At 38.5% G+C, this 18,275-nt stretch overlaps 1 protein-coding gene across 1 annotated transcript in view; it reads right to left on the bottom strand.

The window, feature by feature from the left end:
• The window catches only part of LOC307141825 (transmembrane protein 150A), a gene marked incomplete at both ends in the record, with an annotated part of 29,717 nt that overhangs the window by 10,529 nt on the left and 913 nt on the right, over window positions 1-18,275 (bottom strand). The window contains 2 exons of the mRNA XM_079842277.1: window positions 9,643-9,770; window positions 16,964-17,074. Of these exons, the coding sequence (XP_079698403.1) occupies window positions 9,643-9,770; window positions 16,964-17,074 (239 nt within the window). The remainder of the gene's footprint in view (window positions 1-9,642; window positions 9,771-16,963; window positions 17,075-18,275) is intronic.

The following is an 18,275-nucleotide window of genomic DNA, read 5'->3' on the forward strand; positions in this document are numbered from 1 at the left end:
CAAATTAAAGCAGTTTATAGTGAATTATTTTTTTTGAGACAAAACTGCCCAACTTTTGCTGCTAATTATTTATTACATTTATATTATATGAATTATAATTAAGTATAATTCATATAATATATTAATATAATTATTATATGAATTGACATTTTATATTAAACATTGCATTTAATTTAATAGAAATATATACATATAAATAAACTCTTTAATATATAAAGCTTTTGAACGGATTAAGCTTGCATGTTTACTTTTGAGCTCTTTGTGACCCTGTATATAAATGATTTAGTTTTAGTTGATTCACTTGCATCATTGATATACAGTAGTCATACATTTTCTTTCACCTTCTCAAACTTTCGCTGCAGCAAAAGTGTTTATTCCTGCCTTGTACATGCATTTAAATTCATGACATTTTTCATAACTATCTCTCAATATTCAAAAGAGAAGTGAATTAAACTGACACTCTCTCATGTTCCGTGTGATTGGCTGTTCGCTGCATGTGTCACACTTTAAAGGATTAGTTCACTTCAAAATGAAAATTTCCTGATATTTTACTCACCCCCATGTCATCCATGATGTTCATGTCTTTCTTTCTTCAGTCGAAAAGAAATTAAGTTTTTTGAGGACAACATTCCAGGATTTTTCTCAACATCATAGACTTCCATGGCAACCAAAATGTTGAAGGTCCAAATCAATGCAGTTGAAAAGGGCTTCAGAGGCTCTGCGCGATCCCAGACGAGGAATAGGGCCTTATCTAGCTAAACTATCGGTCATTTTCAAAAAAAAGAATATACTTTTTAACCTAAATTGCGTGCCAAGGATTGCAAAATCACGTCGGAAAGGTCATGCTAGACGTAGGCAGAAGTACCGCCCCCATGTTTACGTGCTCGTGCAAAGACTAAGTCAAACGTCCTTTAGCCAAAACAAAAAGGTAAAACAACAATGTCGGATGATTATGAAGTTAAAGAAAAAAAAGGGCGTATGTAAAGGGCGTTTGTATTAGTCTTCACACGGTGGCTTGGGGCTACGTCTGACCTTTCGGACGTGATTGCGCAATCCGTTACACGTCGCAGAGCAGCACAAGATGAGTAATTTAGGTCAAAAAGTTTTTTTTTTTGTTTTTTTTTAATTTAATGATGATCGTTTCTCTAGATAAGACCCTATTCGGATCGAGCAGAGCCGCTAAAGCCCTTCAAAGCCCTTTTAAATTGCATTGATTTGGACCTTCAACATTTTGGTTGCCATGTAAGTCTATGATGTGGAGAAAAATCCTGGAAAGTTTTCCTCAAAAAAATTATTTCTTTTCGACTGAAGAAAGAAATATATGAACATCTTGGATGAGATGGGGGGTGAGTAAAATATCAGGAAATTTTCAGTTGACAGAGTTGACAGAGAATGTTTGTACAGAGAGTTGTGAGCCCACTGAACCTGATCTGAACCAGGTTGGACTTGTATGGTTTTGTCAACTCTTAACCTACTCTGAAACTCAGAGTTTGTTCAACCAGGGGGGTATTCCAGAAAGCTGGTTATGTGCCACACCTGGGTATGTTTAAGTGTAAGTAAGCGGATAACCTCAACTTTCAGTTCCAAAAACAGAGGTAACTTTCAGGGTATGTAAATAGCCATAGCAACTCACTCTCTGAACATAACCCGCTCCGGAATGCACTAAGTTGGTTATGTAAATCGGCATTAAACAAAAGAAGAAGAAGGAACTAGAATGGCATGCTTTTTCTTAGCGTTTGTTTCCATGGTGAATCGTCGATTCGTCGCTCTGTTGAGAATGCTTTGTGTGTTAACCGGGAACATACCCTGGGTTGTCCGAACTTACTTACGGACACGTTTACGGACACGTAAGCAAGATTTGGGTTAATCAACGAGAGTTCAAGGTATATGTGACGGTAAGTTAACCTTGTTTTCGGGAATACCCCCCAGCTTCATGCAACAGGCCTCAGCAATGCTGGATTTTTCAGGAGGGTAGACTGCAAAAAGTACCACCAAGTATTATTTTACCCAGAAAGTTGAAAGCTGTACCAGGCAGCGCAACAAGAAATTTCGTTTTAGTTGCATAAATCAACAAAGGTCAAAATAAATGACAGGAAATGTTGTGGACATCACAGACGTTCCTGATCAAACTTGATTTCTCAGAAGACTCCTAAAAACTGTAGCTAATTTGCGATGTCATTTTTTACCATGGTTATGTGAGAAAAACATTTGATTTGGTTAAGATTTACAATGAAAAAGTACAACTTTAAGGAAAATTTTAAGGAAAACTAGACTCGTTTGAATAGGGCTTGAGCTTATTAAGAAACACAAGGCAGCTAAGTAGAGCAGCTCTTTCAGCAAGCTCAGACAGGTTTGCTGGAAGCGGGTGGCCACACACCTGTACCTATCAAAACAGGACACACTCCAAAAAGCTTTGTTCTTTGCAATCTAGTTTTGTAGAAACACACCACATCATTCCGAAACTAAACTTAAACCAACAGGACGATCAAGTTCTATCAAATCTGGAAAACTGAAACAGCGCAGCCAGAGTTACATAACGTGACTTCCCTTTTTTCTGATGGTAATAATGAGAGTCTGCTGGCGCCCTTGTCATCCTACACCACAGCGATGGAAAGCGCCAGAAGGGCAGGCAGGCCCGCTGATGAGGTGCAGATGTGGCGTTCGGGCCACGTGCTCATTCCCGCCTCTCCTGTCTGTCAGATCATGGAAGCTCTGTACTCCGTACGCACAGCACATGGTGCACCATGACTCATTCACCCACATTTCCAGTAACCTTCCCTCCATTTCATAGAAAACAGGAAGGATGGAGCAATTCCTTTTTCTTTCCAAACGAAAGTGCCTATTTTGGTATTCAACGTTGGTGATGGGAATGGAACAAGTACGTGTAGATTTTCAAAATGTCACCATAAAAAGGTTAAAAAACAAACTACTGAAAGGCTGGATTGTATTGCAATCAAGACAATTCAATCATCTGTACTTAAGTCGGTTTTAAAAAAACGTCTTCCCTCCAAGCACCTGGTTCCATTGGAACATTTCACAATCCAATCAATTTCTGATGGGTAAAATCACAAAGTCTCATACTACACATTTTTCTTGTTAAATGTTCCATTCACTTGGAAATATTTCACATTAAGAAAGTTAAATAATTTGCAAATACCACTTCACGATTTTTAAGACCCCATGAAGTCGCTTTACAAGTGCAGTGTTCTTTCCTGTGTTGCCATATGTCCTAATGAAACTAGAAGTAGGACATTTTGCTGGGTTTGAAACTAAAATACGTTTGTTACATCACAGTCATTAACCATTATTTGAGATGCTACAGTGTAGTGCAGGATGAGTCATCAATATTTTTGGTCTGTTTTTTCCAAAAAACTATACATTTTCCCAAAAGACAAAAGGCCTTTTTTTTCCAACAAGGATGCATTAAATTGACCAAAAGTGACAGTAACACATTTATAATGCTAGAAAAGATTTCTATTTCAAATAAAAAAAATTGTTATTTTAAAGTGTCTATTCATCAAAGGGGAAAAATGTATCAGGGTTTCCACAAAAATATTAAAGGGATAGTTCACCCAAAAATGAAAATTCTTTCATCATTTACTCACCCTCAAGTTGTTCCAAACCTGTATGAGTTTCTTTGTTCTGCTGAACACAAAAGAAGATATTTTGAAGAATGTTTGTAACAAAGCAGATAGAGCAACCATTGACTACCATAGTATTTTTCCCCTACTATGGTAGTCAATGGTTGCTCTCTCTGCTTGGTTACAAACATTCTTCAAAATACACTCACCTAAAGGATTATTAGGAACACCTGTTCAATTTCTCATTAATGCAATTATCTAATCAACCAATCACATGGCAGTTGCTTCAATGCATTTAGGGGTGTGGTCCTGGTCAAGACAATCTCCTGAACTCCAAACTGAATGTCAGAATGGGAAAGAAAGGTGATTTAAGCAATTTTGAGCGTGGCATGGTTGTTGGTGCCAGACGGGCCGGTCTGAGTATTTCACAATCTGCTCAGTTATTGGGATTTTCACGCACAACCATTTCTAGGGTTTACAAAGAATGGTGTGAAAAGGGAAAAACATCCAGTATGCGGCAGTCCTGTGGGCGAAAATACCTTGTTGATGCTAGAGGTCAGAGGAGAATGGGCCGACTGATTCAAGCTGACAGAAGAGCAACTTTGACTGAAATAACCACTCGTTACAACCGAGGTATGCAGCAAAGCATTTGTGAAGCCACAACACGCACAACCTTGAGGCGGATGGGCTACAACAGCAGAAGACCCCACCGGGTACCACTCATCTCCACTACAAATAGGAAAAAGAGGCTACAATTTGCACGAGCTCACCAAAATTGGACAGTTGAAGACTGGAAAAATGTTGCCTGGTCTGATGAGTCTCGATTTCTGTTGAGACATTCAGATGGTAGAGTCAGAATTTGGCGTAAACAGAATGAGAACATGGATCCATCATGCCTTGTTACCACTGTGCAGGCTGGTGGTGGTGGTGTAATGGTGTGGGGGATGTTTTCTTAGCACACTTTAGGCCCCTTAGTGCCAATTGGGCATCGTTTAAATGCCACGGCCTACCTGAGCATTGTTTCTGACCATGTCCATCCCTTTATGACCCCCATGTACCCATCCTCTGATGGCTACTTCCAGCAGGATAATGCACCATGTCACAAAGCTCGAATCATTTCAAATTGGTTTCTTGAACATGACAATAAGTTCACTGTACTAAAATGGCCCCCACAGTCACCAGATCTCAACCCAATAGAGCATCTTTGGGATGTGGAGGAACGGGAGCTTCGTGCCCTGGATGTGCATCCCACAAATCTCCATCAACTGCAAGATGCCATCCTATCAATATGGGCCAACATTTCTAAAGAATGCTTTCAGCACCTTGTTGAATCAATGCCACATAGAATTAAGGCAGTTCTGAAGGCGAAAAGGGGTCAAACAAAGTATTAGTATGGTGTTCCTAATAATCCTTTAGGTGAGTGTATCTTCTTTTGTGTTCAGCAGAACAAAGAAACTCATACAGGTTTAGAACAACTTGAGGGTGAGTAAATGATGACAGAATTTTAATTTTTGGGTGAACTATCCCTTTAAGCAGCACAACAGTTTTCAACAATGATAAGAAATGTTTCTTGAGCACCAAATCAGCATATTAGAATGATTAGAAAGGATCATGTGACACTGAAGACTAGAGTAAATTATATTTTAAAATTTATATAAATAGAAAACCAATTTATTGTATTTTTGAGCAAATAAATGCAGCCTTGGTGAGCATAAAGCCTGGGACACACCAAGTAGACGTCATTGAACTAATGGCAATGAAAGCTGACTGTGTTGTCGCCTTGTGTCAGCTGCATCTCAGCCAAAAAGATGCACTTGAACACACCAAAAGCACTAAAGGCGACTGTCAACTAGCATGTGTGTTCTGCTCCTGAGTCTATATCAGCAGATATCAATAGTCTATTTTCGTCATTAAAAAAAGGAAAACTAAAACCAGGACTCCAGATATACAAACAGTAAACAAAGTAGTGCTTGCTTAACATTTTTTCACGCTGATCACATTCTTCATTCCTGTTGGCTCATGTATTATGAATACATTCATGCATTCGAACACTCAGCTAAGATGACTTAAAACAGCCTTCTATCTGTGCCGTCTTGACTTCTTTGCTCACTTTCATCACTTTCGCTTTTATTCTCATGCATGGACTCGTTCACTAAACTGAACAGCCAATCAGAGTTCTCTTTCACCAACGGATTCAACATGCTAAATTGGCACCAAAAACCCTGACAATGTCCAACTAGAGCCAACGATGCGGAACACACTTTAAAAACTAAGCCAACCAATGCTCAAAAACGGCCCAATGGTGTGTCTTGGCCTTAAAGGTCCCATGGCATGAAAATATCACTTTATGAGGTTTTTTTTATATTAATACGAGTTCCCCTAGCCTGTCTATGGTCCCCCAGTGGCTAGAAATGGCAATAGGTGTAAACCGAGTTCTGTGTCTCCTGCTAACAAATGTATAACATATTTGCAATACGAGAGTACACTTGAAACGGAACTAAATATAATGCTCTTATCAACACTTTCTCGATCCGTTAATCTCCACAGTTGTAATAGTAAAAAAACATAGTAAAAGTATTCGAGTACACATGTAATATGCATTTCAAATGCAAAGATGTCAGCCAATCACAACAGTGGGCGTTTACACAGAAGTCTCACAGCAGACACACCCCTTCAAAGCATTCAAGCCAGAAGGCTAAAATCAGGATAGAAAAATGCCTTTTATTTCTAAATTATGACATTTTATGATGTAAAAATTATACTAATAATATAAGTACACCTCAGGAAACATTAAACTATTAAAAAAAATACATGCCATGGGAAACTTTAAATGCATTAAAATCTTACTGACCTCAAGGTTTTTAATGTAAGTGTATATCTGCTAAATTTAGTCAACATTAAGGAACACACTAGCATACAGATGGCCTCGAAGACTAAAAGTCACAAAACTCTCCTTTTGATTTAATGGGGTCTTTAACATATTCTGTACAATCCAGTTAAAAACAAGTCACTACTGCAACTTAGCTTTTATTCTTCTGATGTCAAGGGAGTTTTATTTGGCAAACAGCATCCCCTGTAACCTTTTTGCTCATCTTAATGAAGGCCTGACTGGAGCACAATGTGGCAAGCGGTGGGCAGGAACTTTCCATACACATTTTCCTTACACAAACATAGTTGAAGGGAGGGACTACAGGAGCAGACTGCTGTTTTGTTTTTTGACCAGCTCCAGACTACAGATGGAAGAAAACAGCAGAGCAAAGTGGGGAGGGGCCTGGCAAACGTGACCTAATGGACTACAGACCTCACATGTGCGACCCAAACATGGATCTCTCTGCTCAGTACACAATGTAGCTCCACACAGCACGGGTGGTCCTCGTATCATTATAATGGCTTAACGCGAGGCATTAAAGCCATCTTCCCTGCTGAAAAGATTAGGTTCGACCAGCATGAATTTCCATGAAGTTCCAGGCGGGTTTAAGTTGGAGATGCTTCTCAGATGTCATGATCTTTCTGGTTAAAGTGATAGACTCAAAAATGAAAATCAAGTCATCAGTTACACACACTCATGTTGTTCCAAACCCATAATACTTTTGTTCTTCTTTGAAACACAAATTAAGGTATTTTTAATTAAATCTGAGATTTCTGTCCCTCTCCAAGTCCACACAACCAAAAATGTTGATGCTTCAAAAAGTTTGTAAAGGGATGGTAAAAGTAATCCATATAAATCAAACTGTTTAAGAATGTTTGAGCTTCCGCAAGAACCAATGAGGTTTTTGCGCATCAAGCAAGTTTGAGCTTCCATTTATCATATTTGATGTGCTCTACTGTATGTACGTGCCAGGGGCAAGGGAGGCAGTGTCAAAAATAAAACATTGCAAATATTACAAAATGTAACCATGTAAGTCACACATTTTTGAAAAGTAACAGTGTCCAACAGTGACAACCACAGGTGAAGTTACAGAGGGAGGCATGTCTCCTCTTCCCCATTGACTAAAGAGGGTGGTGGTTTTAGAGGGGGGTAACTGAGAATGAATGGGGGAAAGTCATGTGAGAGGAGGGAATGTTTCCATCGCGCTATGATTGGATACGATCGGTTATAATTGGATATGATTGGTTCATGCAATAAATCCCGCCTCGTGTTTACGTGCGCATTCTGGAATCGACCTGGATGAAGATGGCGTAAATGGGAAGACTAATTAAAAAGTAAACTCAGCCACTTAGATATCACCGCTTTGTCACATCAAAATCAAACTTGAAATGGCCTGAAAACATTATGACTGTGGGGGTTTTAGTGAGCAATCAGCTTGGGGAAATTAAAGGTACATCTTTGTGCCTGTGTCTATGTGACAAATGTGTACAAGTTTGATGAATGCTAAAAATAAATAGACTATTACAAACAGGGATGCAAACGGGTCAGGGGTAAAAAAGGTGAGAACATTGTGTGGAGGACACTTTTATATATATATATATTTACTTTTCATGCTCATTTATAGACACTATTAGACACTATTATCTTAGCATCTGCCTGAAAACTAATTCTAACAGGTAAAAAAGTTTTCGTGTTTTATGTAGGGCAAAACAACCATTTATAAAACACAAAAAAGGATTCAATAGATGTGGGAGATGAATACATAAAGAAAACAAAAAAAGAAGAGAACAATCAGATAAAATGTAACACTCAAATAACACTCAAACCTGAAAACTGAAGATCCCACTGGCTACAAATGCATCAATGTGGGATACTTTGTACACCAACTTGTAAGTTAAACCCCATTTCTTCTGAAGTTTAGCCACCAGAATTTCAAGGGCCCGCTTCCTTTGTTTTGTTGCATGTCACAGCCTTGCCCGTTTTTCTTTGACACATCTATTTAAATTTTAAATTTTAATTAATTTATTTATTTTCATTACCTTTTAATGTCACTTCACAAAACGAGAAGAGAAAAAAAGATCAGTCTGAACGGAAATTTTAAGACTTTGCCACCTCATTTTAAAACACCACCGCACACCACTGGTATATGTGTTGATCAATGTTTATATGTAAATAAATGTCTAAATGAAATCTGTTCATCATATCCTCCTTATTTTTAAAGTACAAGCGGATGGGGCCATTTGTAAGGTCAGTCCATCCTGAACCATCTCAGGACGTAAAAAGCTAAAATGTTTCAATGGCCAGCTAGCTGACTAAGCTTAAAAGAAATTCAAGGGAGTAGCTTTGCTTGATTTCAAAACATTTCAAATATGCAAGGAAGCAAAACCAAAATAACTAAGTGAATAACAAAATTGCTGATAAGATGAATTAAGTTCATAATGCTGCAAGGACGAAGGTTTGTGCCTCTTTTATAACACTTGCCTATGAAAGTTAACATTAATACAGACTGCTTTAGTGAGGGATAGACAAACAAGTCTGAACCTGTGCTCTCTCCTGCACACACACACACATAGGGTTATGCATTGCTTCTGATGAGTACATAGTTAAGATCTGGGTGCTTATATTATCAAGAGAAAGGTTTGCCTCCCCCCTCTTTCTCTATGGCAACCAGCCCATAAAAACCTGTGATGCCCTCATTGGCTGACCTCCCCATTCGCTAGCAGTCTGGGCACTCGGCCAAATGTCCAAACATATCAACCTGCAAAGACGCTGTCGCCAAGGGCTCACACCGATTCATGAATAAAGGTAAAGGATGTTGGTTTCACAGGGCTCGAAGGAGCTTGTGGCTCCGCATCAGAGGGTTTATGGAGTCTGCCTTTCATCTAAACACTGTGGAGGAGGATCCGAGGTAGAACGGGAGTAAAGTATCACTCATGCACGGATGACACAGGTATTCGCAAGAAATAATTATCCAAACAGTCTGATATACACATACACTCAATTGCATGCTAAGATTTACTCGCAAACACAACACAACAAGGTTTGGACACACTGAAATGAATTTATGTTTCTTATGACCTTAAAATATTTCCTCTTCTGTTGTCATATGTTCAAACCAACCCTGAAGAAATCTGGGCTGCTGTGGAGCAGTTTTTGAGATGAGTAAGATAGTACGGTTTATGTAAGCTGTACCTGGAAGTTGCCGACCATGATGAGTCCTGCAGCACAGATCCATCCAGTGGAAAGACTTGCTGTATTTAACACACAGTTCTGGTGCTTCTCTATCACATGGGCATAGCGTAGTAACACAATCACCATCACTGAGAGTGGGAAGAGACAGAGAGAAATACCACTATTAAAAATGTGCATTACAAACAATTAATAAACACAAATAAAAACTTAAATGTAATTACACTGAATATGTTTTTTTGGTTTTTTTTGTCACACTTTAGATTAGGGTCCAATTCTCACTATTAACCAACTATTAACTATGACTTTTGCCTCAATAAACTCCTAATTACTGCTTATTAATAGTTTGTTATTTAAGTTTAGTTACTGGAAGGATGTAAAATACGGTTGTGCAGAATAAGGTATAGTGAGAATTGGACCATAAACTAAAGTGTTACCATTTTTTTAAATAAATTACATAACTTTTTTCCCCTAACGGCAAAAGATTAGCAGTCTTGAAATAAAAAAACAGTTTGCAACAGTTACTAAGATATTCCCTTTTAAATGTTATAACAACATATAGCAGTTGTTGTATTTTTTAAAGATTTCTAAAGAATATGAGTTCATATTTATGATCATATATGGCAGACACCAAAGTTCCTTCAAGGTTTACATGTTATACACTCAATTTTTTAAATATTTTTTTTTCAGCAGACATTACTCCAAATGATCCTTCAGAAATCATTCTAATATGTTTATTTGGTGCTCAAAAAATTACTTATTATTTTCAATAGTGAAAACATTTCTGCTGCTTAATAGTTTTGTCATTGCAATACAGTGTTTTTCAGGATTCTTTGATGAACAGTGGGTTTAAAAGAACAGCATTTTTATTTTTTAAATAACTATCTTTTGTAACATTATAAACTGTCACTTATTGTATTATCACTTTTATGTGTCCTTGCTCAATAAAAGTATTAACTTCTTTAACCAAAAACTGTACTTGCCCCCAAACTTTCGAAGGGTAGCGCATACCCACATACTGTAATTTTTTTTAATAATTCAAAATTCAGCTTTAGGTATCATCTGAAGTTCTGTAACAAGTTAATTCGCTCTTTTTTAGGTTGTTTTATCAGAAGTTTGTATAAATATGTCTTGATGACACACAGTACATTATCTTACTATGTTAGTGTGACATAACAAAAGAGATGGAAGCAGAATAATCTCTTTACTTATCTCCAAACCAGTCAGACTCACTTTGACAAAACAACCAGTTCCAGTATTTATTTATAGAAAATATTCATTGTTTTCCTGAAAAGTCTAAAGAGGCAGGCAATGTGTAAAGATGAGAAGAGAGCGGATAAAAGAGGGGCTTCATGGTGAGATCTCTAACGTAAATCAAGCTGCTGCAATCTGCTCAACTGTTTTACTGCTGGGTTAATGCTTAATGAAAACTGACTGGGGCAGATGTGGCCCGTTGGAGTGGCAAAGAGTTGGGGGGACAGACAATAAACCACCCCTCCTTTCTCAGCCCAATCCGCCTACCAGAACGTTCCTAGATTTTCTTCTGAGTCACCATTATGTCTATCGTGACACATTCACATAAAGTACAGAAACACTGTAGGAAGGACCAGCATTTAAAAAAAAAAAAAAAGCTGGTTAGAGCTGGTCTTGCTTACGGACCACTATAGCCATGTTGATAACCAGTAACTTATGATGCTGGTCAACCATCATTGGGAAAGGTGGTTGATTAAGAAAGTCTTGCTAGTTAAGCTAGATCAAGAGCCCCCAAAACACAACATGGTTCCCATCCATGCTGGTCATTTGAGCAAGAAACAAATTTTACATACAAGAAGCTATATGTAACTTTTGTGGTAGCAACTAATTTAAGATGTTCTACAGCACGGTGTAGGAGAAGTTACGAGCGTGGAAAAACAAACAACATGTCTGCAGGTGAAGGAAATTAACTCTGTTTAATAAAATCCAGCTGAAACGCCACAAGAGTCAGCAACAGAAAATGTGGACCGTAATGGTTGTTTACTGCATTAGACTACACGGTCAGCTGATGTCTTCCTTCCCAAGCATCTACTGTAGCCGTTTCCCTCATGAATGGGCCCTCAGTTGATACGGGCACAGGAAACAATGGGAATTCAGCATACACAGCAATCTGCAAATAGCTAAATATACTTGCTTACCGCTGACTTTAACTTCTTGTGCTCTGCACCACCCCAGATTCCCTAAATGCAGGATGTAACGAAAGCCCGACAAAAGTTCAGAAAAAGGTCTTTCCAACTGCCTGCGTATATGTTTGTGTGTAGGTGTGTTTGTAAGCATGGTTTCCTGGAAATATGCTCTTGGCCTCAGAATGCAAAACACAAGACTGGGGCCTCAGAAACACATGGTGTCCATTGGACATGTACAATTATTATTTATGCTGTGTAACTATCACGATACTTCACAGATAAATAAAGCTATGTTCAATGCCAATCAAACTCACTCTACATGTATGGCAATGTTTAGCCTGAAAATGTACCTCTTTCAAAGGGGACCTATTATGCAAAAATCACTTTTATAAGGTGTTTGAACACCGATGTGTGTCGGCATTGTGTGAGAATAACCAGCCTATAATGGTAAAATCCACTGACAATTTTTTTTAATAATTCCCATAAATCAAAAGCAGTCTCTTCAAATAAGCTGATTCAGATTCCCACCTACAATGACGTTGTTGTAGGAAGAAGCCCTGCCCACAGCCGGTGACGATCTGCCCTATTAGCATAGACACAGCCCTAAGTGAGAAGCACAAAGTCCACCATTTCTGTTTCCTCACTCTAGCAGCTGGAGTTGTACAATGTCTGCTCCAAAAAGGCATTACAAGTGCTGTGTTTTGATATGTACCAATGCACATAAGAGTCTCAATAGACTCCCACCATCTGAGTCCCTGAGGACATTGTGGTTAAATTTCATTTTCAAAGGAATTTCCCCGAAGAAAATCACTAAGGTCTTATACGCTTGCGGCAATCATTTTGGGCCGGACTGTTACACAAACAAGGGGCTTTCCTACGCTAGATTTTCAAAAAGGTTGATTGTGAAAGATGGGTCAATACCAACGCTTTGTGCGCAGACTTCAGATCCAGACAAAGTAAGTATAACGTCATATGTTGTGAGTCCTTCCAAATTGTTGGAATTTGTCTTCACATCAGAATTATCGTAAATACGATTTCCTAGTTAAAAATTGCACACGAACGCCCTTTGAAGTTGACAATAAAAGTCACTTCAGAAGTGTGAATTGTGAAATTTCTGATAGCACATTAAGGCACCTGAAGACCAAAACTATGTTGTTATTTTTATCCCGCCATGCTCACCGTGTGTAATTTATAAATGTGCATTTATTATGCACAGTACAGTAAGATGACAGATGACTGAACACCACTACTGACCGTATCCGACATTTTTAGTGCGTGATATTGTCCTGTTTTGTTGTTGCTGTTATGCTGGAGCATGAGGTCTTGAAGCTCCTCCTTGAAAGGGGCCCAGGAGCACCAGCTCATTTGCATTTAAAGGAACACACACAAAAATAGTGCATTTTTGCTCACAAGTAGCAATTTTAACATGCAATATAAAAAATTATCAGTGGGGTATTAAAGGTCCTGTTCTTCGTGATCCCATTTTTCAAACTTTAGTTAGTGTGTAATGTTGCTGTTAGAGCATATATAATACCTGTAAAATTATAAAGCTCAAAGTTCAATGCCAAGCGAGATATTTTATTTAACAGAAGTTCCCTTTCAAAGCCTACATCGAACGGCTGGTTGGGACTACATCCATGTACATCCTGCTTTAATTACGTCAGTAGAGCAGTTTGTCGACTAACCTCCGCCCACAAGAGTACGCGAAAAAGGGGGCGTGGTCTTGTTGCTCCCGCGTGGATAAGAGGAAGTGTTGCGTTCGGTTGCGTTTGTATAGTTTGTTTGTCGCCATGTCGTCGAGACGCTGTTATTTTCATCCCGGAGTCAAGTCACCTTTGTTTGGCTTTCCCAGCGACGCTGTACTTAGAGATCATTGAGCGCATGCATCCCTGTTATGGTAAGAGGCGTGACCTTTCCGGTAACGTGCGCTCTGCGTGCGCTAAGCTGCTGTCGAATCACAACACGGGAACCGCTGGCACAATCAGAACTCGTTACGTGTTTCTGAAGGAGGGACTTCATAGAACAGGGAAATCTTTCAAGCCGTTTTGAGGACAGTGAAAACAGCGGTATACAGATAAGTAAATTGTGTGAAAAATACTGTGTTTTTTTACACGCGAAACATGAACACATGTTATATTGCACACTGTAAACACAATCAAAGCTTCAAAAAAACACGAAAAACGGGACCTTTAATAGATCTTTTATTTATAATCACTTATTTTACATTTTGTAAAAAGGTGCATAATAGGTCCCCTTTAAGCTATGTATTTTGGATTTTGCAAGGTCAAGATGAGTAATAGGCCTTGAGCTAGCATTGGGCTAGCATCAACATGACAGAGTGAGAACCCTATGAATGCCAGACTTGCGCTTGCAAACTGGTTGTGCACCATTCAAAACTAAATTGAATTGGAATTGAGGGATGCAGAACTGAATGAAAGTAAGTAGAATTGAAATTAATTTAAATAAATATATACAATTATAAATAATTTGGAAAAATAAAGTTTGTAAAGCCAAACGTTGAATGATAGCTTTATAAAGCCGTTTTAAAAAGAAAAAAAGCCTTAAAATTTGAAGGTTTGCAGACAGATTTAATTTCAAACTAGTTTCTTTATTTCATCTTTCTGTTATTCCAACCAGTGTTATTTTAGTAGGATTTATATACATTTATAGTATTTACAAATATTAGGGGGTTTTTTTTCAGTAAACAAAAACGGTTGTTAACAATAACAATGCTGATTTAAAAGTCTCACAGAACAGAGACTCATTCGCCAAGAGTCCATTGAAAACCCCTTAATGTGCAGTGAGATGTGAAAAGTACTATAGCTTGTGAGGAATATTGTATGAGGATGACACAAAAACTCTAAATCAGCGCTCATACAGTATCTCAGTCACGCAATCTCGCCTAATTTCTGTGTATTCACAGAGAAGGTTCCAGTTCGTAAGGGGTGAAATGTGGCGGAAATACCGCAGCCCAAACACATTAGCGAGACGACACCTGTGTATTTACGGATCACGGGTTTTCACTTTGGTCCAGCATTCCCTCAAGAGAACAAAAAACAGGAGATAAAAGTAAACAACTGCCCTGTCACAAGGTCCTCGGGAGCCTAAACTAGCTTCAGTCAGTTCCTGCTGTGAACTCTCTCCACCCTGTTTCCCTTCTGTTAGAGCGCTACACTGCTGAGAGATGTTTCCTCTAGTGCCATGCTGACTTCAAAAAGAGCTCTTGAAAGCTCAGATTCGGGAACACCGAGTATTATATAAGCCACGAGAAAACAATGCAGCCCTGGGGAACTGACGGTTACCCTTGATCGAACAGTCGGCATGCATTTTTTTTGGCAGGTGTGCATTGCGTTTTATAAACTTTTTAGTGTAAACAACTGCATCGAGATCCTATTGTCCAGGAACTGTGATGCAATAAATCACGTAGCAAACGAGGAGGTATTGTTTGATAGTCGAGTTATACAAGACACGCTTTCAAAAAAGAACACAAAATGCAACTTTCTTGTATTGTTGAATGAACAACGGTAATTTCCTTGTGCAAACAGGCAGAGAACGAGTCTCCCAGCAGGAGAACACTCTCACTTGTAGTTACACAGGGTGGAGGACTGAACACAACAATACAGCCCTTCAGCGCTCAGCATGGACACCGCCACCAAGCCCAGACGCTCAGGTCAGAGGTCACGCTGAACCAATGATTCTCTCTTTTTTCACAGACCTGCTATATAGTTTGCACTCTGCTGTAACCGACAGCTGAATTTATGTTCAGGGAGCGACATGAGCAAGTCCTATGGATATTACTCGCCAGTTCTAATGTTTTGTAATTCGATATAGCTCAAATATCAAAATGTTAGCTATTAACATTTGTATTTTAAGGGATTTCTGTTCTTGTTTATCTGCCTTGAAATAGCCCTCTGGTCATTGTTTTTGCTGTGATGTGATTCATCCTCAGCGACTCACGTGGTGTCTGATGACAACGTTTGGTAATGTGCAGTGACTGCATTGACCGTTCAGTTTTATAAAATGCTTGAACACACATATCCACCCAGCTTGAGTTGTGAAATATCAAAGTGACACGCAAAAGTTTTTCCGGGAAAGTTTAGAGAATGAGCAGTGTGTATCGTCAGCTTTTAGATGCTAATGTCTTCCCCTAAAAATCTGACATCAGTGAACATAAACACATCCGTAATGTTAAAGATAGTTGGCCTTGTATAGTTCGTCAACCAGTGGCAGTGATATTACACATACGCAAACACTAAGCCTGTGGTTTCCTGAGCTGATTGCTGCCCAGACAGTGAATCATTGTGCTACAGATGGGAATCATTTACTGGGGAGTGAACTACAGATTGATCTGAAATTCCAAAATCCAAATGAAGTTCAGGAATGTTGTAAATGAGAGGGAAAACGTTGATGCTTAAAGGTGAAGTGTGCAATTAGCAAATGTAAACGTTCTCCTGTCCTAGCTTAAAATGCAGAGAAAACTATACAGTAAGTATCCTATCTGCAGGTTGATTTTCCTGAAAAATGTAAAGACTGCACTCTATGTTTGAGCATCCCAATCAGCCCGACACAGCAAGTTTTATGATGGCGCTTGAGCGTTTAAAACTTGTTTCATATACACCTAAGATGACTTGAGGGTGAGTAAATCATGGGCTAATTTTCATTTTTGAGTGAACTAACCCTTTAATGTTTAAAAGTTTGGGGTCAGATTTTTTTTTTTAAAGATATTAACACTTTATTTAGCAAGAATGCTAAAATTGACAGACATTTACAATGTTACAAAAGATTTCTATTTCAAGCAAATGCTGTTCTTTTTTACTTTTCTATTGATCAAAGATTCCTGGAAAAAAATGCACCACGGTTTCCCAAAAAAGGTATGCAGGACAATGTTTTCAATGTTGATAATCTTTCTTAAACACCAAATTAGCATATTAGGATGATTTCTGAAGGATCATGTGACACTGAAGACTGGAGTAATATGCCATCACAGGAATATATTACATTTTAAAATATATTAAAATAGAAAACATTTATTTTGAATTTTAAATATATTTCACATTGCTCTTTTTACCGAGAATGAAGAGACTTCTTTCAAAACATTACAAAATCTTATGGACCCTAAACATTTGAACAGTAGTGCAAGGGGGAGATGCACATTGCCAACTCACCCATAAAGGATCCAGTGCTGCAGATGAGACTGAAGAAGCAGCTCTCTGGAGGAAGTGTGCCGCATTTGCTGCAGATCAGAACATCAGAGCAGAGGTTAGATGCCCAGGGTTCTCACCACATGAATAAATACACATACATACATGCATATTCCAAAGCAAAGGGTCCTGAGGGATGAACTCCCATTGGCAGTTGACTAAAATAGGCCTGTCTGGCTCTTGGGAGCACACTAGCAGCTGTGGATTATTGGGAAAATGAGGGATGGAGCTAGAAGAGGGCTTGAGGACCCTCGGCTATTCTCATACAGCTGTCACACTGTACGGGAAATGACAAAAGATAAGCAAAGATAGGGCCTCCACCGGTGAAAAGCAGTGCAAGCGCCTCGCCATGACACGTCACCATGTTATGAAGTTTTTCAAAGAAGATGCAGCTGTATACAGAATGGAGTAAACAACCCAGAAAATGCTCAGCAAAAAGGGCTGAGAACGGCCAACTTTCCACCATCTCATTGAGTGATATTAATTAACTGTCTGTATCTGAAGGGATACTTCCAAAAATGTCAATTCTGTCATCATGTCTTTCTAAACCTGTATGACTTTATTTCTTCTGTAGGTAGACGGAACAATCTTCACGTGTCTTTTCCAAACAAAGAGTTCATAGTGACAAAAGCTTCAAAAATGACAAAAAAACATCATAAGAGTCTCATAAAAGAGATAGATATGATATGTGTGAAGTATTTTGAAACCGTACGATAGCTCAGTGTGATGAACTTACCAAAATATAATCAATATTCATTTTTGGAGATTGATGGTCAGGGACACTACAACATTTTTCATTTTATGGAAAAAGACCTGCGTGAAGAGTCTTCAAAATATAAGAAAGTAATACTGTTTTGGAACAACATGAGAGTGGGTTAATTATGTCAGAAAAACTGTAAACCAACTAAAAGACCAAATGCAATGCTCGCCTGAAAAGCTTAAAAAAAAATTTAGGGCCATTTACTAACAAACCCTCGTTTTGTGTTAAAAACTACTGTCAGGATTTACTAAAGACACACAGTGAAAAGTTAGCGCTGAAAAGGCATGGCCAGGGTTATTTTTGCGCCTGACCTTATTGCATATGCACTTGTTTCCCTTTCAGATGCTAAATGTATGGGAGGAGAGTATTTAAATGAATCATGCAAGGTGATTTACTAAGGTTTGCGCTAGTCAATTTACTGGTATAATCATTTATCCCCCAAAAAAAAGCATCTCTTAAACCAGACGCTAATTTACGCTGCTCTTAGTAGATTGCGTTGTTCATTATGGAAATTAT

Source organism: Gobio gobio (assembly GCF_949357685.1).
Source record: "Gobio gobio genome assembly, chromosome: 18".
Classification (NCBI taxonomy): Eukaryota; Metazoa; Chordata; class Actinopteri; order Cypriniformes; family Gobionidae; genus Gobio; species Gobio gobio.